Genomic DNA, 26,547 nt, shown 5'->3' with positions numbered 1-26,547 from the left:
CTAAACTATATATAGATGTTTGTGGGGGTAAAATGGTAAAAAAAAAAAAAACGGTCCAAAAACAAAAAAAACGGGCATATAGCCGTTATAAACCGGTTTTTTTATAAACCGGTTAACCGGTTTTTCCATAACCGGTTAATAAAAAAAACCGGTTTTTTTATAAACCGGTTAACCGGTTAATAAAATAAACCGGTTTTTCCATTAACCGGTTCGTTAACCTGTTTTGGATCTAGAACTTGTAACCGAAAGACGAACCGGCGGTTTCTAAACCGGTCAAACCGGTTTTTAAAAAACCGGTTTTCGTAAAAACCGGTTTCCGGTTTAAACCGGTTCCCCAACCGGTTTTTTTGGCCATCTCTACTATGAGATCAATAAGAATGAAGCAGTTTTCTGATATCACAAATTACCAGACACCCCCACCACCGCTTAATTTTGATCTAATTCTTCCACTAACGCCTTCATCATCTTCATCTAAACAGCAATTTCATCATCTTTTGAAGGTAAATTTATAATATTTTTTAATCAGTTTTGGATGATATAATAAATAATAATAATAAACTATTCAAGAAAACTCACACATTACTGATCACTTGATATTTCTTTTTATTTTTTTATTATTAAATTGTGCAGGAACATGCAGAGATGATGAAGCTTATTTCTGACCAAAAGTATGACTATATTTTTTTATGGTTTTATAATCGTAGCAATATCTTAATTAATCGATATGTTTTTCATGTAAATAATGGAAACCTAGTGGTGATAATCGTGTCAGGTTATCAGGGTGTATCTAGGTTATTAAAATTTAAAATTGATAAGTAAATTTGATAAACAAACGAACGGACATAAACGAACACAACATGTGTTCATGTTCTTTTTTATATTGAATGAACAAAAACTTATAACGAACTTCCCACCGAATAGTTCACTTAACATTTGGTTCAGGCCTAGATGAACCTGAACACGGCCTGTAAACAGGTTAAATGGGTCGTAAATGGACTGACGGTTTAAAATTGTAAATATTGTTGTCTTATTATTGTTATTATAATTCTGAATCACAGCAAGATCATAGAGATGAACAGAGTTGAGCTACAAAAGATGCGAATATTTGTTCAGAAAACACAGTCGCAAAACTGGAAGCTTGCTCAATCAAACAGTTGTATGATGGCGATTAGTACTTTGTTTTCATAACAAGCAATATCAATCTTATTTTCTTGAACACCAAGTATAACTCGATATTAATGTTTGATCATTTATTGACAGGAGTTTACTATAGGCAGGAAGAAGGTACAATGTTTTAAATGCACAATTTCTAATGTTGCGTGAATTATTGTGGTGTTTATCTTATATGTTAATTTTCTCATAACAGCTAACGGTGTTGGAGCATCAACTTGGCTGCAAAGATGCTTTGTTTAAAGCAATGCGTTTTGACCTTCAGGTATGCATTTAAGTAGGGGCGTCAATCGTGTCTGTTTGTTTTGATAAACCCGAAAAAGATCCATATATTTATCCGTGTACACATCAAATGATTTTCAGGCGAAGCGTGAGACGAATGACAAAAAATGCAAATCTATGGTGGGTTTGCTTGTTTTTCTTTTGTTTCTTTACCCGTTATAAAACAACTAATATTTTATTTCCATTTTGGTAGATGAAGGACTTTGAAAACACTCCTATCAACCGACAGAATACCAACAGACGTATACGTCCAGTAAGAAGTCAATGTAAATACTAAATACTACAAAATTAAAAACTTGTTAAATTGTTAATCAAGTTTTTAGCTATCTTATTAACTAGTCGGCACCTGATGTTTGCAGCAATTGGCCACATGACTACGGTTCAAGCTTCTGAAGAAGAAATAGTTGAGAATAAAAGGTTAGCATAATATTATTATTTGGACATATTTATGTGTTTAATGGCCCATTTCATTCAAAATTACTAAATGTTTGAGAACTGCATAACAATGCGTTTAAAACAATAGATACAAATACATAATTGTCTTATATACCAAACTCAAAACAACATAATCATAAAGTTCTCGTGGTTCTCAACATATTATTGGCTCAATAAATACTTTAATTATTCTGACGTGTTTGATTTTTCAAACCAGGCGCTGTGTGAGAAGGCAGACGGTTGGGTTTACATCTCAGGAAGATGAATTTAATGAGAATTTGTTTGAGATCAAGGATCTTAACGTGCACGAATATTACAGTCCAACTTCAAAAACAATTACACAACAAAAACATGAAAAATGCGGGCTGAAACCCAAACAACAACAAGAATCACAAAGAATTTCGTTTGGAAGACCGCCTCGAAAGGCTGCTGATAAAATACACACTTACAAGGAAACTCCTCTCAATGTCAAAATGAGAAGACCACAATAACATATTTATGATTTCCGGTTTTTAAAAAATATTTCAGGATATAATGTAAACAAATAGAATGTTTGATTTCATGGATTTAAGGTTTTTCTAACCGCTCCATCTTGTTTATTTTGAAACCCCTAATTCTTACTTCCTCAGGCAATGCAGTGTTATCTTTATCAATGCTTTCAACTACCCACCCTTTATTTTGCACCAATCCACCCACTTTAACCTGAAAAAAATGAATACGTATGGTAACGGGTCAAACCAGGTTCTGGGTTTAAACGGGTTGGGCGTTACTTGACCCGTAACACACCTAAAAGTCTCCATCTTTTCTTTTATAGTGTAGTGATTTAATATGATTCCAGCAATAATATTGTTTAATTATCTATGAATAAGTAAATATACTTAATAAATAAAGATTTAGGAGGTCGTATGCAAATAAATATAAAGAAGAATTTAGGCATGTAAATGAACTCAATGTTCAATGAACCGCTCGTGAACTGTTTGGTGGGAAGACATGTTCGTTCAAATAACTTCGTTTATGTCTGTATATGCATGTTCATTTACATTCGTTTATACTCCATTCCTTTATGTTTGTAATTTTAAATTTATTATACTTCATTCCTTTATGTTAGTAACAAACAAATTTTCATTCTAATTTATTTATTACTAATTTTAATTCGAAATCAATGGGATTTTCATATTTCTAAAGCCCTTGTTTAGTTAATTATTCATTCATGTTTGGCTAGTCATGTTTACTTTTAGCTCGTTTCATTGATGTTTGTTCATTTCCATTTGTGTCTATTTAAGTGCGATTGTGTCCATGAACCATTCGTTTAGAATAGGGAGCGAACATAAACACAAACATGAACATTCTGTGTAACTATGAAAATTTGTTCGTTTAAGTGTGTCCGTGTCTGTTCATCTGTTACGTATAGCATTGTCATCCTGTTTAGGTTTGTAAACAAATCTAAACAGGATGACGTTTGACCCGTTTGACACACTCATCTTTTTTAGCTATGTTTTGATTATATTTATAGTTATTTAACGTGCTATACGTAAAACATAAGATTGAATCGACCAATTTATAAACCACAAGACAAATTTTTTTAGCACACCTCTGCATCATCAACCGAATTGATAACAAGGGCTCCATTCAATGACAGATCTTGAATAATTACATTACTACCCTTGATGACCAATGTTGACTTCTGAGAAACAAAGTTGTTTCCACTCACTTTGCGCTTAACATCCGCAAAAGTAACGGCCCATTTCGGTTTCCACACGACACGGGCCCACACCTCAACTTCTTGACCATTAAATACCTCTTTAACCGGATCATCTATCTTAACACCTGCCTGAAAACAAACATAACCAAAAGGGCCCGTTGGTAACGGGTCAATACGAGTTTAATATTTTGATGAAGGATTAAGGTTGACTGTTGACCTTTCTAAAAAATCATGCAATTAGATTGATAAACTGCTGTTTCTCCAGAAGTGGCACTGTGATACGGGTTTCCCTTCGGTACCTATAATTCATATATTCAAATAGCCAATTAAAATAATTAATAATAATAATAATAATTTTTCATTTAGTGATTAGGAAACAAACTACCTTTGCAGCATCTTCTGGATTGTTCTTCACAGGTGCATATGCAAGCCATGGATCTGTAACCTAAACAAACCAGACGTTCAGTGAAGTGTTCATCGGGAAGTTCGTTTATGGTCATATATATAATAAACGAATGAACATGAAAAATGTTTATTCAGTAAAACGAATGAACATGAGCACATGTATTGTTCATTCAGTAAGGTTCATTTATGTTTGTTAGTTTAAGTTCATTCATTTACGTTCATTTGTATATTCATTTAAAACATTTATGAAATTAAAATATCACCTCTTACAGTTTAGTCTAGTTTTATAAAATATTTAAGCTCAACATATTGACGTTTCCGTTTAGTTTTAATTGGTATACGCTCGGTTATGTTCTTTCATCTATGTTCAACTATGTTCATTCGTTTATGTTTGTTTGTACTATTAACAAACAAACATAAACAGACATGAACATGCAAGTTTTCATAACAAACGGACATGAACAAGAAAATCCCATTCGTTTGATTATTCGTGTTTGACTAATTCGTTTGAATGACAATTTTGTAAATTCATGCAATGAGGAATAAACAATGAATAATGTTAGCGCCCATTATATATTTTTAAAGCAATAATCAGTTTTACTTACTGTAAATCCAACGCGTGCTGACGGGGACAATGTTTTAGGATAATCTTGCATCATACATTCTAACCTAGTAGATGACTTGAATGCAGTTTTTGTTGAATCCTTGTATCTAACAAGAATTAGATTAATTTTACAGCTCTTAAAAATGATCTTTTAAAAAAAAGGATGCTCGAAATATCAAAAGGTAGTTACTTGGGGTTAACAAACTCCTTTATAGCGCCACCAGTTTTTGAGAGCTCATCAATGTAAGAACCAAGCTCAAGAATTAACTGCAAACAAACATAATAATAAAATTAAGACTTAAAACCAAATTACTACACATGATTAAGAATGTCAAAAAAAGGTGAAATATATACTTGGTTTATGTTTCCAGGATATGGAGAATAACCGGTTTCACAATTAACATCACCATCAGGATGACCTGTTGCTCTAAGCAATGGATCCAGTTGATTATACTCCACATTAATCACCATTTCTCTTCCTGCAGTTAATATATTAACATTAAAATGGCATGATTGTAAATTTGTAATATATAATTAGATAACAAAATGTACCATCTGCATGGGTGAGTTTTGTAATGCCTCCAATAGCCTCTTTAGCTTTGCGAGGAACCGAAAGAGAATTAACATGGTAATTTTTAGTGGCGCTAACTCCTAAAGCTGCAGGAATTGCCTGAAAAAATAATCAATTTATTTAAAAATTATCTTATGAATTATAGTAATAAAGTGTGTAAGCAATTTATTCTGATGGAGACCTTGAATAGAAGTCCATTTGTATCTTGGAAAAACAGCACCCATCTCAAACCAGCTTCTTTCCTATAAAAGATAGTTATACATGATTGAAAAAAAGTTATCAGATAACTAAAAAAGTAACATTTTTTATAAATACTAAAAACACACCATTCTTTAAGAAGCCCGCTTGAATAGAGAAGTGAATGAACATCACCATGACCATGCGGTTTTGTCTAAAAAGATAAACAAAAACGGTTAATAACTCTTGAAGAAATAATAATACCTAATTATATACCTTAGAATATTAACCTGTATTCTATATTTATTTTTTGGATCTAAAGCAAGCCGAGCATCATTGTCAGCTAAACAAGCAACTTTTTCCTGTTTAAGAAGTTTCACTTGTGTCGGTTTCATCCCAAAATAAGAATTTGATTCCAAAAGTTGTAGCGTGCGTGCATGAGTATCGTCTGAAGTCATTATCACAAAGGGTACATCTCTTTTGCCTTCACCTACAATTCAACAACACTCGTGTGATTGACTTTTTATATGCTTATTTTGACTTTATATCGGTCTATTATAATATGCAAACAATTAGCAACCTTGAGCCTGTTCATAACTAGCTTCAGATAAAGATAAGATAGACTCTATGTAGTGTTGTAAGAAACAGGTTCCTGTAGTTGTCTCCATTGGAAGTGCCACCTATAAATGGATCGAATTTTAATAAAAACATGTATTAAAAGATCAAAATTCAAATAACAAAAATAAACCCTTTATTCCACTGTATCCAAGACGTTCACCGAGCCCACCTACCACAAGAACAAATGCAGCATTTTGCACTTGCGTGACACCGGTTTCCTCATATTTTATAAAGTTATCATCACCAAATGTCAGAATTTCACCGGATGGAACCTGCAGAAATGCATTTCAAATCTAAAACTAATAAAAAAAAAGTAATAACAATTTGCAATAATCGAGTGTTTAAAGATATGTTTTACTTACTGATGGTTTAAACCCATCAAATGGATTCTTTCCTGCTTTTGAATCTGCTAAAAGTTCTCTTGCAGTTTTGATATATGATTTCAAACCACCGGGGTAGCTTGAATTAAGAACAGCAACCTAAAAGAACATGGTATGATCCAAAAATTAAGAAAAACATGTGTAGCTCATAATTTATGAAGTATATATTTCTTGTAGAAGGATTCAAAATCTGGATTTAATTTTTATTTAAGATGATGGTTAGGTGCACAACTCGACCAAAACAAAAAACTGTGAGAACCGTAGGTGTGGGATTCTAGAACTTGGACTTGAGACCGGATCTAGAACAAAAACGAGAACTGAAACTTAAAAAAAAAACCTGAAACTAAAATGTGGAAGAAATGGTACAGAGAACAGGCTTGCTAGAGTTTATATGTATGATGTATCTCTAGCTGGCTCTAATACCATGTAAGATTATGAAGAGGCTGAAATTCATTACCAAATAGGTTACCTTACAATTTATAGACATTACACGTAGAATCCAACCGGACTTGAAAAAATCGAAATTGAAGGTTCAAATTCTGTTTTCAAAAATTTGGATTCGATTTGGTTCGAATACGATTTAGTAATCAAATTTCGAATCAAATACAAACTTGTGATTTTAAATTCGGATTCAAATTTATATACTAGAAACTTTAATCTGATATGCATTGACAAGCCAGCTAGAGTTTGTACTATGGCCTCGAGCTGGCTCTGATACCATGTAAGATTATGAAGAGGCTGACATGCATTACCAAATAGGTTACCTTACAATTTATAGTCATTACACATTCAAACCGAACTCGGAAATTTCAAATTCGAAACTGAAGGTTCGAATTCTGTTTCAAATTCGATTTAGTAATCGAATTCAAACTTGTGATTTTAATTTCGATTCGAAATTCGGATGCAAATAGGTATAACCTACTATAAACTCTATGTAATCTGATATGCATTGACATTATTTAGCAACATAATTGGGGATCTGGTTAGCACAATCAATCATTAATTTCACAATTGAAGATAAAACACAATTACACAATTACACAAATGACAATATGAATTATAAACCGTATCGAAACAAACCGAGCCGCACCTGATCGAAAAACGATACTTTGTGGTGATCATCAACGCCAGGATCCAGCCAGTCCTGGAACAAGTGTCCTTGTTCCATCTCCACCAGCATCTTAGCAAGCTCCACCTGTAAAACAATAACATAATTAGTGTGTAAACATGCATTAGTGAACAGAATAACGTGGACGTACATGATCTGGAGTGAAAATTGAGAGGTTTTTGTGGAGATTTGGAGAAGAGGAAGTGGAGAGTTGGTTGATTTGAGCATTGGCGAGTTTGTCAATGGTGGTGTTGATGAGTGATGAAGAAGAAGCCATGAAATTGAGCAAGTGTAGATCTCGATAATAATAATAATAATAATAATAATAATAATAATTGTTGTAGGGTGTAAGTAACAGTGGTTGGTAACTGCAAGCAGACGAGGATGAAGATGATGACGTACAACGGAATGGCTCTGAATTTATATGCGGCTCAACATTATTATTATTATTATTATTATTATTATTATTATTATTATTATGAGAAAGGTTCAAATAACAAGTTTAGGAAATACTTTTCGTAAGAAGGCTAAGAAGAAGGCATTTTAGTCAATAACAAAAACTCTTTATTTTAAAAAATAAAACTCAACTAAGCCCCTTCATCTCTTCTTCTCCACCACAGCCACTATTCTCCGTCACCCAGCCGCCACCACCTTCCCTGCCATCCACCTCGGACGCCTTCAACCTCACCCTATGCCACCACCACCGCCACCACTGCAGCCTCCGCCGCCACCACCAAACCAGACCAACCACCGTCAGTCCGTCACCCACCTCACCACCGTCTACCACAACGAAGACGACGATACCGAAACAAATCAGCTCGCCGGAAAAACCTTCATCAGAAATTGAAACCCCACCACCACTGGTGGATCTCTGCTCGAAGCGGTTAAGCTCCTTCGCCGCCGCATGGCTGATGCTCGCGATTTATTTTTCATAGAAAATTAAAAACACAATATGTTGGCAAAGGAGATGAGATACGTCGAAAGAAAAAAACTAAGGTGGAATTAGGTTTGCAAAACACAATACGTTGGCCATCGATAGTTCTTCCAACAACTTAAAACATGTAATTGTTATATGCCATGAGATGAATTAAAACACAATTAGACTAAAAACACAATGACATCGGAAAACGGTCAAAGTAAAAACACAATGGTAAACATTATAAAATTTTCCTGGAAAAATCGTCGAAAAACAATTACCGGAAATGATCAACTGAAAATGGTCACCGGAAAAAACACAATGAAAAAGATACAATATAAAAAACACTATGAAAATAAAAACACAATGACAAAAACACAATGAAAAACACAATTAAATTACACAATGTAAAAAACACTATGAAAAAATAAAACACACTTGTATAACACAACTTTGTAAAACACAATTTTGGTAAAAAACCCATGAAATTTTTTTTATTTTTATATAGCAATATGGTACTCATATAAAAGATAAAAAAACACTCGTTATTATGGTGAAATTGTTTTGAAAAAAAAATGTCGTATAAAAATATTATGGACGTTTTAAAATGATAGGGGTATTTGACATGTGTCTTGCATGTGGAGAGAGAACGTCAACAAATGTGTTATCCTTATTATCCCCTTACTTTGTTTTACACTTTATGATTTCTCTAATTTAATCTCAACTATTCAATTTTAAAATGAATGGACAAGATTATTTTCTATCATTTTTAGGAAAACTAGTCTTCTTATTATAACTCAACCCTTATTATTATTATTATTATTATTATTATTATTATCGTAGCAATGATAAGCTTAGGGGGTTTTGAAATTTCTTATTTTACCTTCTTACTACTATCTATATAATATCTGAACTAAAATATAATTATTATATATGTTTTTATAACTTTTATCTTTAAATGTCATGTACTCCACTACTCTATTAAATTTGTTTTTATGAAACATTAGTTTGAGATTAATGTACTACGTGTGTTTTCTAGTTAAAAATAACATATAACAATTAAGCAATGAAAATTTATATACGAATAATTATGAACATAAATAAAATAAAAATACACAATTAAATTACATTATTATTAATATATTAACGCTTTACATTGCGTTTGAAATTTTTTAGCAGAAGAATAACAACGAAATTTTAATTTAATGTGACCTTATGATAATTCCAATATGATATGTTGAATTAATATAAGTATTGAATGATTGAGAAAAACGATTGTATAAAGAAACTAGTTTCAGACCCCTGTATTATACGGGAATTAATGAGAATTTTAATCTTTAAACATCAAACAAAATAGAATAAACAACACAATTATCGTATATTGTTAATACGTTACAACTTACATTAAAATTGTAACGAGCAAAGAAAATGTGATAAGTGATAAAATTTGTTTACAAATTAGATATTACAAATATATATCTCTATAATAATTAACATGTTACAAATTATGTGTCAATCATGTTAGGCTGGTAGGTTGATGGGTTACGGGTTGGCTGGTACACTAGAATATGACCCATATTATTATTATTATTATTCTTGTCATAAATTTCAACGCTAACACGTATACACATAAATTCATGTTGATCCGAATACAATATGTTTAACCACTTATAAGAAAACGTGTTAATTAAAAACAAAATGAATTTAATTTATAGTTTGAAGAGTAAATGAGTAAAAACATTTAAAACAAATATATATTAAAAATCTTGATATTGATTTGAAAATCGTTACGATTCTTCGCGATACGCGACGCTTTTCTATCTATGACCATCACGTATCGCGATGAGGTCCAAAATCAGCTATAAATAGGAAGCAAACGGGACGTTCATTATTTGCACCAAAAATTATGATCTCTCTCTAATTCTCAATCACACATACATATTAAGTATTTAGTATAGTACCCGAGTTGTTGTAACGATACCCTATCCGATCGAAAGAAATATACACGAATCCGAAAGCTCTGCCTATTAAGGTAAGACACTGTGTCATCGTGTAAAGTTTCTACTCTCGTGATTATCGTTATGATTATTGGTTTTATACTAATCTAAATATACTACATTGTGTTTATCCTAGGTGCTTAATACCAAGAGGCGTTTTCTTTAATTGTAAACCTACAAGGTGAAACATTCGAGTTTTTGTTCCACTCACATTTACGTGAGACAACTGTTTTCCCGACATTGTCATGATGATTTCAAAACCTATAAAACTCATGACAAATGGTCTAAATATTTTCAAATATATTTTTAAAATATTTTAAATACATTATAGCGATTAAGTCTCTGTAAACTTACGGGATGGTTACTATTGATATTGTGGGGTTTTGTATACAAGGCTTGCCTACTGGGCTATTACAAGTTACTTATTGGACAAGTGTTAGCCAATAAGTAATATGACCACAGTCATAGATACGGTCGAGTGATAAGTACCTTTCGGTAATTTGTAAGCAGGCAGGTGTAAAACATCTTAATACTGTAACTGTAAAATGTGTCATTTACAAATGACACCAGTATTTCTTGCTAATCAAATATTTTAAACATGTTTCAGGTGACTTGTTAGAGACAAAGGAATGATGCATGCGGGCTTCCAGCTTAAATAAGTGGCTTGTCACCAGAATAAATAAACGTGGTATGTAAATTAGGGTTTAACCCTATAAAACTTATGTTTGTATCAAAAGGGATTAAATTCCCAGTTTAAATTAAAAATAAACATGGTGTTTTTATAACTCTGATCATTTTTCCTAACTACGGTCCTGATGAAATATTCCGCTGCAAAATAATTTAATAAACACCGATACCACCAATCAATGTTCACGGCTTCCCTCCCAGGGTATAGGGGTCGGGGGCTGTGACATAAGTGTACCTTAAAAAATTGGTAACATAAAAACAATTAAAAATATAAACTATAAAAGTTTTTTTTTAATGCATAAAAGGGTTGTTTTTAAACGTTGTCAACTCAAGGCCGACATGTTTTTAAAACGTGCCAACTTGAACCTTACCCGCTCTCTAAATGGGTCGTGATAGTCGACCCAACCCATGCTTTTTATCATGTCGAGTTCTGCTCATGTCAAAAATTACCCCCCCCCCCCCCCTAGTTACAGTTGCATTGTATTGTTAGTTGTGATTGCTAAGTTAATCATTTGAAAACAAATTATATGTGTTATAAACCTAATAAAAGGCCAAGAGGTATGAACACTAACAACATGTTCATCGTAAAAATGCTTAAAAAGGTAAAAGTGAGCCAAACATAACACACACCCACCCCTCTTTGTGGTGTATGTTGTAAGGACATGCAACTATGGGGTGGCACAAATCATGCTTTGGCATTTTGATGAAATTGATAATGTTGTCATGTTGTGTGTTGTTTTCATGATGACAAAGTGCAACATGAGAAAAACGTTTGACCACTATCTTTACAAATGGGTAGAACCTGAGCATAAAATTTGATTGTATACCGGACCCTTTTTCTTTATCAAGTCATGAACAATTTTGCCCTTAAACTTTTGATAAGTTGAGAATGCTGTGCAACTCCCTAACGATGAATAGCAACTGGTTTTATGATTATAAAGACCTCTGATACTGGATCATCGTCAATAACACAACCACAAATACATTGCATTTTCTTCATGTATGTTTTTAGAATAAGATATAAGTAATTCTTAGTGTTCAAGCTTGTACCTTAGATATATACATGAAGGGAAAAAAAAGGGGCATACGTAAGTCTTAACTCGTGTATGAATTGAACACGCGTCGGAGACATGGTTTTTAGCATGAATAGTTGAGATCTAAATATGATATGCGTGATATATATATATATATATATATATATATATATATATATATGAACGTTAGTCATATACATGCGTCTATTAGGTTATGTGTAGTGGATGGCTACAAAATGGGCAATTTGCGTCATGTACGACCAGTCAACAAATGATGAGTTTTTGTTTTTTGAGTGTAATAGTGTTGTAACCCAATATATATATATATATATATATATATATATATATATATATATATGTGTGTGTGTGTGTGTGTGTGTGTGTGTGTATCACACTCACACCTATATAATAATCACTATATATAATAAAAGAAAACAGGTTCTGACACGTGTCACCACCACATGCATTTGGAACACGTGTCAGCATTAGGTTTCATTTACTAACGTGTTTACCAATACCTATCCACGCCTTCTCTTTCTCTTTCATCAAATCTTCTCATGGAAGTTTCATAAAGCAGGCGTGTTTACCAGGCTCTTCACTTTTTATTCAAAATTCAAACGGCTTCCACTGCCAAGATCCAAAGAAAACCTCTAATCTTCTACCCAAATCTTCCTCACTTTTCCATCTTTCACTTTTTCTTTCATATTTCTTCCAATCATTTATTATATATGTGGTTGGAATCGTAAATTGCTTGAAACATCTAACCTAATTTCGTTCTCAGATCTTGCTTTGCGATTATCTATCCATTATTTTTGCAGTTTGTTTCAGATGTCTAGGGTTGGAAAGCTTCAAATCTGTCAGAAGACAAAAACTATTTGCAGGTAAGTTATAGCTTCAAATCTGTCAGAAGACAAAAACTATCTATTTTTTTTAGGTTTATAAACTGTTATGGTTACATGGAGTGCCATAAAACGTTTTTAATTTGAAATCTTTTTAGTAGTTACCTTACATCTGTGAGTGTTATTTTTGTTTCTTTCAGGGTTGTTGTTTTCGATCTTCATATCACTAGTACAGAAGAGGCCTGAAGATGCGGTTAATTTCCCTAGAAGGTGCGGGTCAAGGACCGCACTTTATACCATCGCACCATCTGTTAAAATACAACCGCATCTTCTTCAAACCGCACCTTCTGCTTATATAAAGGAGAGCCGCACCTTATGCTGCATCCAAATATGAACTGCACCTCTTAATATGAACCCTCTTAATATGAACCAATCCAAAAGATGGTGTTTTTGTGACCGCACCATTTGATTCTTTTTTATTTTTTTTTAGTTTCCAGAAAACAAATAATATTATAAATAACATAATATGAAATATGAATTTCCTGGAAAACCGAAGATGATAATATACAAAAAGTTTCATTGTGTCACAAATATATATATAGGTTAAAAGTAAAAGTAATACATAATAACTTTCAAAAACGACATCTTCATTCTAACTACTTGAACCGATGTCTTCAATCTTGCAACTTGAACCGACGTCTTTATTATCACAAGTCAAACCATAGAAATCACCTAACAAAACATATTACATTAGTAAAATGAAGCTTAAAAATATGTAAGTGTTTTCGACAAGAAAATGTAAGTGTTCATTTATGTTTGTTCGCTAACAAAATAAACAAACGGTTCACTAGCATTAATTAATGAACATAAACGAATAAATATGTCAGCTTCAAATTACAGTTAATTTCCAAACAAATCGGTTGTTTGCTTATCAAGGGTATTTCTGGTATTAGGCAATTTTGGGTCACAAGCTTCAAGGTTATTGCAAACTGAGCACATAACATATATTTTATGATCCGACTTCTCACAAGTCAAACTACAGGTTTTAACACACAATATCATTTCAGGACAGTTTGTTAATGGTTCATTAAGTCAGCAAATTATGACAATTTTAGTCAACAGCAAGTTATCTTTTAGGTTTGAGCCGTTGGATATAAGCAAACATTAAAAATGGTAGAATTTGCGCTAACCTTGAGATGCCTCAGCAGTCCAGCCCTCAAGCATTTGTACCAATTTGTTGTTGGTCCATAGATATTAACTATATACGATTATCAAAACATTAGTACTTGCGTAAAAATATGTGTGTGTACATACATATTGTTATATAAACCAGTTTTTGAAAACTAACCGCATTTAAATAACCATCTTCAAAGAGATTTAATTTTACCACTTCAGGCTCGTAATTGTCTTCATCAACCTAAATTAACAAAAAAACTGTTATAACACTAACAAATCAAACTAAATGAACAAAACAGATGAGAGTAAATGGGCCGGCTACCAGTTGATAAAATGAACTGCTCGCGAAGTTCTCATCGTGAAATTGTGAGGAGACACGACCCACTTGATTAGTCTAAAATAGCAAACAAATTGTTATAATATAAACAAGTCAAACTAAATTAAAAAATATATATTAGAGTAAATCGGTTGACCTTTTGTGAACATAAAGTTAAAGCGTTCGCGGTGTCATTGTCATTGTCATTTATTTGTGGCGAGTTGCTTGTATGACTCGATGAAGAAGAACTCAACTCCACTCTCGGGGAACTTGGTGACTTGCTTGGTGCCCTTTGGTTCACAAGCTACAATTCAACAAAAATATATTCTAGTAAATACTGATGCCCTAAAATATATTTTAACACTAAAATAAATTTAAACATATAAACAAAAATATACCCTTACCGATATTCTTGGCCACTGAATGATTTGACCAACCAACGTCTCAACCGTATTAACTTCTGTTGTTTTTGTTACATTGTAGACTTCAAAATCTTTAAATGAATCAACAATGCCATCCACGGAAACCTTGACACAATCTACCATTATTGGCTTACAATGTAAAACCGCACCGATGGTCGGCCACGCCTTACCTTCAGCCACCTTCACTAGTGAGTCACCCACGTTTATTAGCAACTCACATCGGGTTTCGCTCTGCAAGACCATTCAACATTTTTAATATACATGTACATATATATAGCAAACAATTAAAATATATTACCATGATAGGTGGATAGTTGACATGTCCATCAGTACACGTGTCCACTTGTCGTATCGAGTTTCTACCATAGTTCACATTTTTAAACAACCCTCCATGAACTTTAGTGTAGCCTATAAACTCATTATAACAATATCAATTTCATCAATTTATATATATATACAAAAGGGGAGGATTATGTGCAAAATTTGGTTAACAAAAAAATCATGGCCACATTATTATAACAAGAAGCAGCATACCAACTTTTTGGTGCCAACAAAAATATAGCAACATTATTATAACAAAATATAACAGCAAGCATCATAACAACAAAAATATATATCTTTATTTATTTTTTATTTTTTTGGAATAACAAATGAGCAATTAACAAATCTAGAATGTGCGTACAAAAGATTTTTTGCAACAAATATATGTATATATGTATAGTCATTACCTATGATCTAGGACACCGTTCTTGATCGCCCGCCGTGCTCGGGTCCAACAACTCGAACAAGCGGGTCTTCTTTATTTTCATTATAGCTTCCATCAGCTATCATAACTTGCTCGACTCGATACTACAAAAAACATTTGTTAAAACATCTAACTATAACATTAATAAATCAAACTGAATTCATTTTCATATAACTAAATAGCATAATCATTTACCAAAGCATCAGCCTTCTCAATCCCATCATCATCAAGTGAATACAGCTTGGTTTTTTTGTTTTTTGTTGCATGACCCATTATAAACAACCTAGAACGTGAGTTTTGTATTCCTTTAAGTCCCGGGTAGCTTTCCTCAAGCAGGGGCCATATGATACTTTGCTTTCGTTTCAAACCTCTATAGCCTTCTCGTCCTACCTTAGGCGAGTTTTTTCTCTTTGAATTACTAGCTTTTGCTTTTTCTCTTGTTTCCTTCACATAAATCAACAAATTGTCATTAATTACATGCAAACATATACATGTAATATTATTAATATTAATAAACAATTCAAATATACCATAGCCTCCTCACTAGTCTTTTGTATAACGAACAACTTCCAATCTTCTTCATCAATAAATGGAAATTTTTCATAAGCTTTCGGGGCATCGGGACTAGGGTCTGGATTATATATATAATTTGTAGCAGTCCTATATCGAAAGTTTGTGCCAAGTCTCACAGCCCACCTCCTCATATATTCTTTAGGCGCATCAGTCTCAATCTTCCAAAATTGCTATAGAATAAAAACACCAAGTTAAAATAATAACCAATAATTTATAGGTATTTCATATTAAGTTAAAATATAATACGTGCCTTCGTTTCTGACCACACGTAATCAAAATCTTTGTCTTCGAATTGGCACATTTGAATATGAATTGGAAAGCAATGTTGAACCGTCATCCCATAGAATGAACTAAATTTGCCAAGTATTTCTGGATCATCATGTAGCGGCATATTATTTTCATCAAATCTCATAGGTAACTTGTCCTCGGGAATTTTAGTTAAAAAAGCAGCAATCCCGCGTGAGGTTTTCTTTATGTTACTCATACCTATGGTGAGTGAAAGTCAAATTAATACACTTGCAATTAAATATAATCTAACAAACTACTACACGTGCAATTAATACACTTTAATATCAGGCCAGGACCACCTACAACCCTTTATTTATTCACAACCACATCAACCCAAACATATAAATAATGAAATTGAAACAAAACAATAACTTTGGTTCAGGTTCCCCACTGCCTAAACAATTAACAAAAATAACTGAAGATGTGACTTACTGTGCTTGTTGAAGAGGCAAAGAGGGCTGACGAGCAGTACAATTTCAGTCAACAGTTCGTCGTGGGTGGGGCTTATTTCAGTGGGTGGTTCGATTGGGGCTGAATGAGTTACTGATAAGTTAGGGTTTGCAATTAGGGGTGGTGTGTGAATAGATTGGCGGTGTACTTAATAGTTTGGCGCCTAATTGAATGGATATAGATCACTAGAGGGAATGTCAAATACTTTTGACTTTTGGGGGTGGAATTTGGCGGTGACTTGGAATTTGGCGGTGTGACTGTGGCTTACAGCATAATATAAAGCCAAATATAATTTGTTTATGTAAATGATAACATTTTTATTAAATGGCTATTAAAACAACATTAGTGGTGTTTAAGTTACGTAAATAATTTGTTTAATTTATGTAAATTATAACCAAACAATAAAATACGGTTGATGGAAAAAAAAAGTTTGGTTTCGGTTTTTTCGGTGCGGTGGGTTTGTGACTAAAACCGAACCGAAAACCAAACTTTCGGTTTTATGATTTTCTAAAACCGTTTGATTTCGGTTCGGTTCTTAACAATATACAATATAGAACACTCATAATAAAACAAACAAATAAAACACATATTTTTTAAAAGTTTTAAATGAAATCACACAAACAATCGACAATGTCTCCTTAACACTCATAATCAAACACGTCTATTTATCTTCATCATTCTTGTTTGTTCTGCATAAAATAAATTATTAATAAACTGGTTATTAAAATTTTTAAAAAAATAAAGATAAATTATATTAATAAACTGACTATATCAAACCTTCATCAACATAAATCTCATAAATGTCATCACGTAAGTATGTGGTGTGCCTCATATTCTCGTAATCACTTGGTTCAATATCGACCGAAAACGGTGGTAGATCATCAAAGTGGTCATCTTCCTCTTCGTTAACGACATTATCGACACCAAGAATATGTCGTTTACCTTGAAAGACAATGTGGTATCTTGGTTTGCTCGGGTCCTTGACAAAAAAAACTTGTGTGACATGTTTTGCCATAACGAATGGTTCAGATCTATAGCCGTCGGTTGCAAGGTCAACAAGTGTAAACCCATATTTGTCAACTTGAACACCTGTACGGTTGTTCACTCACTTCCATCTGAACAAAGGAATCTTAAAATCATGATAGTCCAATTCCCAAATTTCTTGTATAACTCCGTAGTAAGAATCCTTGGCGATTTTTATCATTGTTTCACGACGTTGACCGTAGAGCTCGGTCGTTGTTGCTATTAATGTAACTCCACTATTTTGAACGGCACTCTTTTTATCTCGATCACTGGTGTAAAACGTATAACCATTAATGACGTACCCTTGATATGATTTAACTCTACAATCTGGACCATCTCCTAATCTTTTCACGGTTTCATCAACATCAATTTCTTTTACCTTATTTCTCATCCACCTCGATAACTCTTTGTTTTGAGTTTTTATGTACCATATATCATCCTTATTCGGGTTTGTTGACCATAACATCTCCATGTGTTCATTAACATATGGAGCAAGACACGCCATGTGTTTTAGGACCACTAAATGTGCTGTTTGTACATCTTCACGATTTGGGATGATTGCTTTAAGACCAACTACCGCGTGACCCTCAAGTCGACCCGAATGACGAGTTTTAGGAACACCAACACTGTCGACACCCTCCATATAGCCGGTGAAAAAAAAAACAATTATAATATTGTAAATTAATACTAATATATATCATATGTTAATGATAACATTACCTTTGCAGAACTCAATCACCTCTTCAGAAGTATACCCTTCAATAATACTACCCTCTGGTCGATTACGGTTTCTTACATGACCTTTTAAGACACCCATATATCTTTCAAAATGGTACATGTACCGTAAGTATACCGGACCACAAGCCTTAATTTCTTGAACGATGTGAGCTATTAGGTTAACCATTATATCGAAAAATGATGGTGGAAAGTACATCTCCAGTTCACAAAGGGTAACATAAATGTCTTTTTCCCATTTATCAAGTTGTTCAACATCAATAACCTTTGAGTGAATGTTGTTAAAAAACAAACACAGTTTTGTGATTGTATTTCGGACGTCATCAGGTAACAATCCACGAATTGCTATAGGAATCATACGTGTCATCAAAACATGACAATCGTGAGACTTCATTCCAAGCAATTTACGGTCTTTCAACGACACCAATCTTTTAATGTTTGAAGAATAGGTTGATGGAACCTTAATATCATGTAAACATTGACAAAATTGTCTTCTTTCTTCTAGTGTTGTATTATAACAAGCAAGTGGCAGAAGAACACGGTCACCTATCTGTTACGTGGCAAGATTTGTACGTTTATATAAAAGTACCATGTCTTTTCGGACCTTTTCACCATCTTTAGTTTTACCCTGAATATTTAATAATAAGCCTAACAAGCTATCACATACATTTTTTCCTATGTGCATAACATCTAGACAATGGCCTACCTTTAAATCTTTCCAGTAAGGTAAATCCCAAAAGATTGACTTTTTTTTCCAGATGGCTCCTTTATTATCATGAGATCTTTTCCCCAACACAGTATTTTTAACTCGTAAATATGGATTGGACCGTGTTTGCATCGTTCGGTGCTCAACCTCTCCGTTAAACTCAACTTTTTTATTCCTAAAAATGTGACCCCTCGGAAGGAATCTTCGATGGTCCATGTATACAAGTTTTTTGCAATTTTTTAAATATATTGAACTTGTTTCATTCTCACAAACAGGACAAGCTTTCTTACCCTTCGCCTTGTATCCCGACAAGTTACCATATGCTGGAAAATCATTTATTGTACAGAAAATCATGGCACGCAATTGAAAGTGTTCTTTCTTATAAACATCATATACCTTTACACCTGAATCCCAAAGGGTTTTTAAGTCATCAATCAAAGGAGACAAGTACACATCAATATTATTACCAGGCTGTCTCGGACCCTGAATCAACAACGACATCATAATGTATTTTCGTTTCATGCATAACCATTGTGGAAGTTTGTAGATACATAAAAGAACCGGCCATGTACTATGGCGACTACTCATGGTCCCAAATGGACTGATCCCATCTGAACTAAGCCCAAACCGTATGTTTCTAGCCTCCTTCCCGAATTCACGATACTTGTTATCAATGGTTTTCCATTGAGGTGAATCCGCCACATGTCTTAGTTTTCCGTCAATTACACGTTCTTCTGAATGCCAACGTAATAATTTGGCTTCTTTTTCGTTTGAAAATAACCTTTTCAGTCTCGGTATAATAGGGAGATACCACAATACTTTAGCAGGCGTTCTTTTTTTTGTCATCTCATCGTCAACGTCACCCGAATCGTTTATCTGTTTATACCTTGATGCACCGCACACAACACATTTATGGTTATTTTCATACTGATTTCTATACAATATACAGTTATTTGGGCATGCATGAATTCTTTCAACTTCTAATCCCATCGGACACATTAACTTTTTTGCTTGGTATGTTGAAATTGGTAATTCATTATCTCTTGGAAGCCTGTCATGCCAAAACACTAACAACTCTGTGAAACTTTTATCACTCCATCCATTTTTTAACTTCAAGTTAAGCAAGTTTAACACTGTATCAAGTTTCTTAAAATTAGAACCAGGATATAATGGTTTTTCTGCATCTTCAAACAGGTGTTGTAAATTTTCAATTTCAGCATCACCCATGTCAGTCTCCATGTCATGTAACATTTCATTTACGTTTTCATTGGGATCATTTGAATGGTTATCATCGTCTATGGGGTCATTTGATTTTTCATCATCACCGTTAAGGTTTAATGAGTCATTGTTATATGTGTTATCAATAGTGGTCGATGACGTGCTAAAATCAGCTAGTGATTCTCCATGCCTTGACCAACAATGGTATCTAGGCTTAAAACCATTTTTGAACAAATGTGCCTCTATTTCATTGGTATCATTACAATACTTAAAGTTTTGACATTTGGAACAAGGACAACAAATCGACCGACTTCCTTTATCAGCGCGATGTGCTTCGGCAACCCTAAGAAAACTTTTAACTCCTTCCGCGTAAATTTCGGATTGTCGCAAAGCTTTGTACATCCAATCATCACGATCCATCTGAATATTAAAATAAACAAACAAGTGATGTAAATGTATGTAAACCGGCACTCTAAGGTAGTGGATCATAACCCACTTTTTGGATATTCTATCTCATATGTATACATTTTAACGTGCTAGCTATTTAAGAAAAAATCGGCAGCATTTCTCCTTAACTCCTCAAGTATGCGTATAAAACGCAAACCCGATGGAGTAGGAGTAAAAGCTACCGTTTTTTCTTACTTAGCCAACACGTTAAAATGTATACACGCCCTAATGAGATAGAATATTCAAAAAGCAGTCCCAAATGGGACAATCCAAAATTTATCTCTATTAGATAAATTTTAGACGGGTATTTCTATAAGGTTATCTTAAATTCATATTATGACAACTATATCATATATAAAATATCTCTTAAAACTAAAATGTACCTTCAATTAAGTGACAAAATTTAAGATGTGAAATTTTGAGCGTTTCTTGCTTGAAGTGAGGAAGAAGGAAGAAGCTAGAGAGTGAACCGTGAGAGGGAAAGAAGATACTATATAATTTTGAAATATAGCCGTTCACAAAATAATAACAATAATGGAACCTATTGCATTTGAATCGCACCTTTTGCATTTGATAATATACATTTTTGAACCGCACCTTTTGCATTTGAACCTATTCAACGTTAATTTGTTTAAAAGAACCGCATCTTCTTCTTTTACATTTAATACAAAAACAAAATATTATGAATTTGGTCTAAAGGTGCGGTGGATCTTGAAACCGCACCTTCTGTGTTTAACCCATCGCATCTTATGCCTATTTGTGTACTAGTGTATGTTTGTGGCATTGAAAGAGGCACGCTTCGCACTAGGTAAATAGCATCCTCAACATCTTAAATTTCTAATTATGTTTGTTTATTATAATGTCTGGTAGGTAGGGCTTCTGTTTCGTGTTAACTGCTCCATTTTGGTCAGCTCAAAACAAATCATTCTTTATTAAAAACTGTTTTTTTTTTGGGTAGAAAATATCAATTTGGGTTTGGTATAGGGTTTTGTTTACTCATATATGAATTTGTGATTATTTTGTAATATATAAACACAAACATACACATTTAGGATCCATATATGTGATTATTTTGGAATTTTTATAAGGCGGACCCATTTTTCCGATTTATGTTGGTTTTTTTAATTTTGGTTTAATTATTAAAGAATTGATCAATTTTATGTTTGGTTAACGGGTAAAAAATAGGTTTTTAATATTCGGTCAAATTTAATCTACTAACAACTCAACCTTTTGTTTCATTAACGAGTGAAAGAAAGGTTGTTATTATATGGTCAAGTTAAACCCGTTAACAGGTCACCATTTTATTAATTAACGTATAAGAAAGGGTTTTTATACTGGACAAATTTAACCCAGTAACATATCCATTTTTTTATTATCGGGTAAAAAAGTTTTTTTTTATAATCGGGTCAAATAAAGGCAGTTAAAAAAAGGGTTTATATTTTGTTTATTTAATTGGTAAATATGGTCTTTATAACCGTAGTGAATGGTTTGGTTTACGGTCGGTAGGTTTGGTTTCGCGGATGGTTTTATTTTCTTACTTTCGGTCGGTCGGTGTCAAAAGGATTAACCATAGTGAACTGTTTGGTTTACGATTTATACAAAAAAACGACCGTATAAAACCAGACTGTTCCGTGAGATTTAGTTACATTTCAAAATTTTAAATATATCATATTAAATATATTTAATTATGTAAATCAAGCTAACTGAAACATTGAAGTGAACACGTGCCTAACTGTAGTAAATTAGTTTTTTTTTTGGCTTATTATTTGGAATGATCATTGGCTCTATGAGTCTATGTAGGGATGGCAAAAATCCCCGAATCCGACGGGGAAACCCGAAAACCGGCTTATTTCGGGTCGGGTCGGGTTTTGTTTTTTCGGTTTCGGGTCGGGTTTCGGAGATTGTTTCGGGGATTGTTTCGGGTTCGGGTTCGGGTTCGGGTTTGGGTACCCCCGCCCCGACCCGCCCCGATATAATATATATAAATATAAATAAAAATAATATATATATACATATATTAAAAACCTAAACCTAACAATCTCAAATCTAAACCTAACAATCGTGAATCGCCGTCCACTGTCTCAGTACCTAAACCACCAATCCACCGTGCACCACCAATCCACCACCAATCCACCGCCAATCCACCACCAGTGCACCAGTGCACCACCAATCGGCAGTCCGCAGCACCAGTGCACCACCAATCGGCAGTCCGCAGCACCAGTGCACCACTCAATCTGCAGCACCAGTGCACCACCAATCGGCAGTCCGCAGCACCATCAATCTGCAGCACCAGTGCGCCACCGCCATTCCGCCCCCGATTCACTCAATCGCCGTCTGCACCACCATCACCATCCACTCAATCGCCCCGTCTGCACCACCGGACCACCCTCCTCCTCCTCGTTCTCATCCTACCACTCTACCAGGCTACCACCTGTAATGTAAGATCCCTAATTCTCTTATCGGTTTCGGGTTTTCGGGTTTTCGGGTTCGGGGACGGGGCGGGTCGGGGGGGTACAAAAAACCAAACGGGGAATCCCCGAATTAAACCCGACGGGTAATGGGGCGGGTACGGGGATGGTTTTTGGTTTCGGGTTCGGGTTCGGGTTAAGCAAAACCCGCCCCAAACCCGCCCCGTTGCCATTCCTAAGTCTATGATGCTCTACGGTTTAAACCTACAAAAATCTCATTTTTGTTTAACAACTCAACTTTTTGTTTCATTAACAAGTGAAAGAAAGGTTTTTGTTATATGGTCAAGTTAAACCCGTTAACAGATCACCTTTTTGTTAATTAACGTATAAGAAAGGGTTTTTTTACTAGACAAATTTTATCTAGTAACATATCCATTTTTTTTATTATCGGGTAAAAAAGTTTTTTTATTTATAATCGGGTCAAATAAAGGGTCAGCTTTTTATTTTCATTAAAGGTTAAAAAAGGGTTTATATTTTGTTTATTTAATTGGTAATTATGGTCTTTATAACCGTAGTTAGAGATGTTCAACGAAACCGGTTCATGGAACCGAACCGGTGGACCCGAACCGGACCCGAACCGGTTCCTACCCGTTTTTTGTAGGAACCGGACCCTATCTGATTCAACCCGATGATCCGTGACCGGTTCTTGCATTTCTGAGTGGGGGCGGGTAGGAACCGGAACCGGTTCTGGAACCGAACCATCCGGAACCGGTTCCTAACCGGTTCTAGCCGTTGGATCGAATATAGCCGTTGGAAATCGTTTTTTTGGCCGTTTTTTGACCGTTGGGGTCAAAAATAGCCGTTTTTTGGCTCCCCCAAGCACCCCACTACTAGTATAAATAGGTATTTGGTGTCATGGGTTCATCACAACACTCAAAACGCAAACCCGAACGCAACAAATACAAAAAAACGCTATTACAACGTTTTGAGTTCTCTAATCTCTTGTTTTCTCTTCTTCTATATTCATATTTGTTGTTATGGCTGTCTCACAATCATCGGTTGGTCAAGGTTCCAACGCCGAACCAAGTTTCGTTCGTATTGTACCTCATAATCGTAATCAAGAGATTTGGTGCTATTGGGATTTGGTTGAATTGAGTGATGACCATTCATTGAAGGCTCGGTGCAAGTTTTGTGGGATTTATTTAAACCCACTTTCGAATTCAAATTTGAAGAAACACATCGAAAAACCGTATTGCAAGGCGTTGAAAAAGAACGTCGATTCGCAACAAACGCAAATGGATAGTGAAGGCGGAATATTTACATACCAAATTGATCGAGTTCAAGATCGTATGGCGAAGTTTGTGATTCAAGAAGCTTTGCCGTTTAGCCACTTCGACAACCCTCGCTTAACCGCGATGATTCGAGATACGCTTCAACCACAATACACTCACGTAAGTCGTCATACTCTTAAACGTTATTGTTTAAAATTGTGGAAGAAGGCCAAAGAGGTACTAATTGCATATTTTGAAAATATAAATACGGGAATAAACTTAACTAGTGATGTTTGGTCGGCTCCACATGGTCTACCCGAATCTTATCTTTGTGTCACCGCTCATTGGGTAGACCCGTCATCGTGGGAAATGATGAAATGCACCATTGCTTTCGAACTCTTTGAGTATCCACATACGGGAGATAATTTGTTTGAAATTTTAGATTATGTTATAAAAACTTATAAACTAGAAAATAAAATATTTTCAATGGCATTTGATAACGCGTCGAATAATACATCGGCGGTTGATAAATTAAAATTAAAATATACGCCGATTTGCAATGGTGTATTTTTTCACTCAAGGTGTGTTGCACATATCATTAATTTAATCGTGCAAGACGGACTTGCTTCGGATGAGGTTACATCGGTTATAAACGATTTTAGACTAATGATACATGAAGTTTTTAAGAAAAGTAAAAAAAGACAAATGGAATATAGAAAATTTTGTAAAGATACGGGAAGAAAAGCTTTGGGAGCTAATTGGGATGTACCTCATCGATGGAATTCCACTTGCATAATGTTTCAAAGTGCTTTGAAACAAAGAGAAACTTTACAAATGTTTCATTCTAGTCTTGCCGAGAATGATTTGGCAATCCCCTTTTCAAATGAGAAATGGGAAATTATCAATGACTTATCGACTTTTCTTGAAGTTTTTAAAACATCAACTACGAAACTATCGGGAACGTATTATCCGACTGTAAGGCCCCGTTACCGGTAGCCCTACTTTCATGTTGGATTTACTCATAAACACAGTTCTAAATATCAGAGTTAATTAAAACATTTATGCGGAATATAAAACTTTCATAAAACATTACATAATTCATAACTTGTCTCAAAACATCATTTGTCTTTCAACATTAAAGCATTAAAATTAAAACATCATAAGTCTTCAGAGGCCAGACTCTTGTTCAATGCCACGTGTCTCCTCAAGCGAGCTGCCTCATCCTACTCACCTGCGTGCATACTAAAAGTCAGCTACGCTGAGTGAGTTATAGTTAATCATACACTATACAATACACATAAACTTATATTCTTTCATTCATACTTTCATACTTTCATACTTTCATTCTTTCTTTTGTATTAACTTACCTTCATATCTTACGTTATAAAGAGCATTACGCCCTACATTCCTCGAGCATTATTAGGGCTCGGTACCCTCCTTCCTCGAGTATTATTAGGGCTCGGTACCCTCTTTCCACGAGTATTATTAGGGCTCGGTTTCCCTCTTTCCACGAGTATTATTAGGGCTCGGTTTCCCTCTTTCCTCGAATATTAGTAGGGTTCGGTTCCCTAGTTCTCGAATATTAGTAGGGTTCGATTCCCTCTTCGTTACCATACAACCATACATCATACCTCGAGTATTATTAGGGCTCGGTACCCTTTTCGTAACCATACAACCATGCAACCGTCATTTCTTTATTTTATTAACTTTAACATTTTCATACACATAAGCATACATATCATACTTATCTTATACATAGCGTTACAACCTGACAGTACGTGCAATATCCGAAGATCGTTCACGTACCATCAAGCAATCATTCATACATTTCACATTATCCACAT

At 34.2% G+C, this 26,547-nt stretch overlaps 2 protein-coding genes, 2 long non-coding RNA genes and 1 pseudogene across 6 annotated transcripts; 1 reads left to right on the top strand and 4 right to left on the bottom strand.

Moving 5' to 3' along the window:
- Positions 1-362: 362 nt before the first annotated feature.
- LOC143533529 (uncharacterized) lies at positions 363-2,378 on the top strand. The gene is made up of 8 exons (XM_077028287.1): positions 363-500; positions 631-668; positions 1,059-1,164; positions 1,261-1,284; positions 1,367-1,435; positions 1,646-1,718; positions 1,812-1,869; positions 2,105-2,378. Exons 1-8 carry the CDS (start codon positions 363-365, stop codon positions 2,376-2,378), a joined length of 780 nt encoding a protein of 259 aa, XP_076884402.1.
- On the bottom strand, positions 2,100-7,764 carry LOC143533510 (UDP-sugar pyrophosphorylase-like; annotated as a pseudogene). The gene is made up of 15 exons (XR_013135371.1): positions 7,604-7,764; positions 7,435-7,539; positions 6,327-6,443; positions 5,927-6,236; positions 5,637-5,836; positions 5,496-5,560; positions 5,351-5,411; positions 5,151-5,268; positions 4,953-5,077; positions 4,789-4,865; positions 4,600-4,705; positions 3,975-4,034; positions 3,807-3,888; positions 3,479-3,714; positions 2,100-2,589 (listed from the first exon to the last, which is right to left on the bottom strand). The product of XR_013135371.1 is annotated as a UDP-sugar pyrophosphorylase-like (transcript).
- A 7,427-nt stretch (positions 7,765-15,191) lies between these two features.
- LOC143533487 (uncharacterized) lies at positions 15,192-15,908 on the bottom strand. The gene is made up of 3 exons (XR_013135367.1): positions 15,780-15,908; positions 15,568-15,688; positions 15,192-15,247 (listed from the first exon to the last, which is right to left on the bottom strand). It is a non-coding gene; the product is annotated as an uncharacterized LOC143533487 (long non-coding RNA).
- A 205-nt stretch (positions 15,909-16,113) lies between these two features.
- Positions 16,114-17,057, bottom strand: LOC143533486 (uncharacterized). 2 transcript variants are annotated; one of them, XR_013135366.1, is made up of 3 exons: positions 16,878-17,057; positions 16,408-16,643; positions 16,114-16,327 (listed from the first exon to the last, which is right to left on the bottom strand). It is a non-coding gene; the product is annotated as an uncharacterized LOC143533486 (long non-coding RNA). The 2 variants fall into 2 exon arrangements; XR_013135365.1 differs by having other exon boundaries at positions 16,408-17,057.
- Positions 17,058-18,615: 1,558 nt separating this feature from the next.
- On the bottom strand, positions 18,616-20,997 carry LOC143533528 (uncharacterized). The gene is made up of 2 exons (XM_077028286.1): positions 19,321-20,997; positions 18,616-19,203 (listed from the first exon to the last, which is right to left on the bottom strand). The coding sequence occupies exons 1-2, from the start codon at positions 20,995-20,997 to the stop codon at positions 18,616-18,618; spliced, it is 2,265 nt and encodes a 754-aa protein (XP_076884401.1).
- Positions 20,998-26,547: the final 5,550 nt, after the last annotated feature.

This window comes from Bidens hawaiensis, unplaced genomic scaffold (assembly GCF_021521415.1).
Source record: "Bidens hawaiensis isolate Kalapana, Puna unplaced genomic scaffold, B.hawaiensis_p1.1 tig00009774_1, whole genome shotgun sequence".
Taxonomy (NCBI): Eukaryota; Viridiplantae; Streptophyta; class Magnoliopsida; order Asterales; family Asteraceae; genus Bidens; species Bidens hawaiensis.
Note: the sequence above shows the minus strand (reverse complement) of the source record. Positions and strands in the feature narration are given on the sequence as shown.

Coding starts and splice junctions, on each gene's coding strand:
- LOC143533529 (XM_077028287.1), top strand. CDS start 363: ATGAGATCAATAAGAATGAAGCAGTTTTCTGATATCACAAATTACCAG. Junction 501..630: donor AATTTCATCATCTTTTGAAG/GTAAATTTATAA, acceptor TAAATTGTGCAG/GAACATGCAGAGATGATGAA. Junction 1,870..2,104: donor GAAATAGTTGAGAATAAAAG/GTTAGCATAATA, acceptor TTTTCAAACCAG/GCGCTGTGTGAGAAGGCAGA.
- LOC143533528 (XM_077028286.1), bottom strand. CDS start 20,997: ATGGATCGTGATGATTGGATGTACAAAGCTTTGCGACAATCCGAAATT. Junction 19,204..19,320: donor TTATGCACATAGGAAAAAAT/GTATGTGATAGC, acceptor GCCACGTAACAG/ATAGGTGACCGTGTTCTTCT.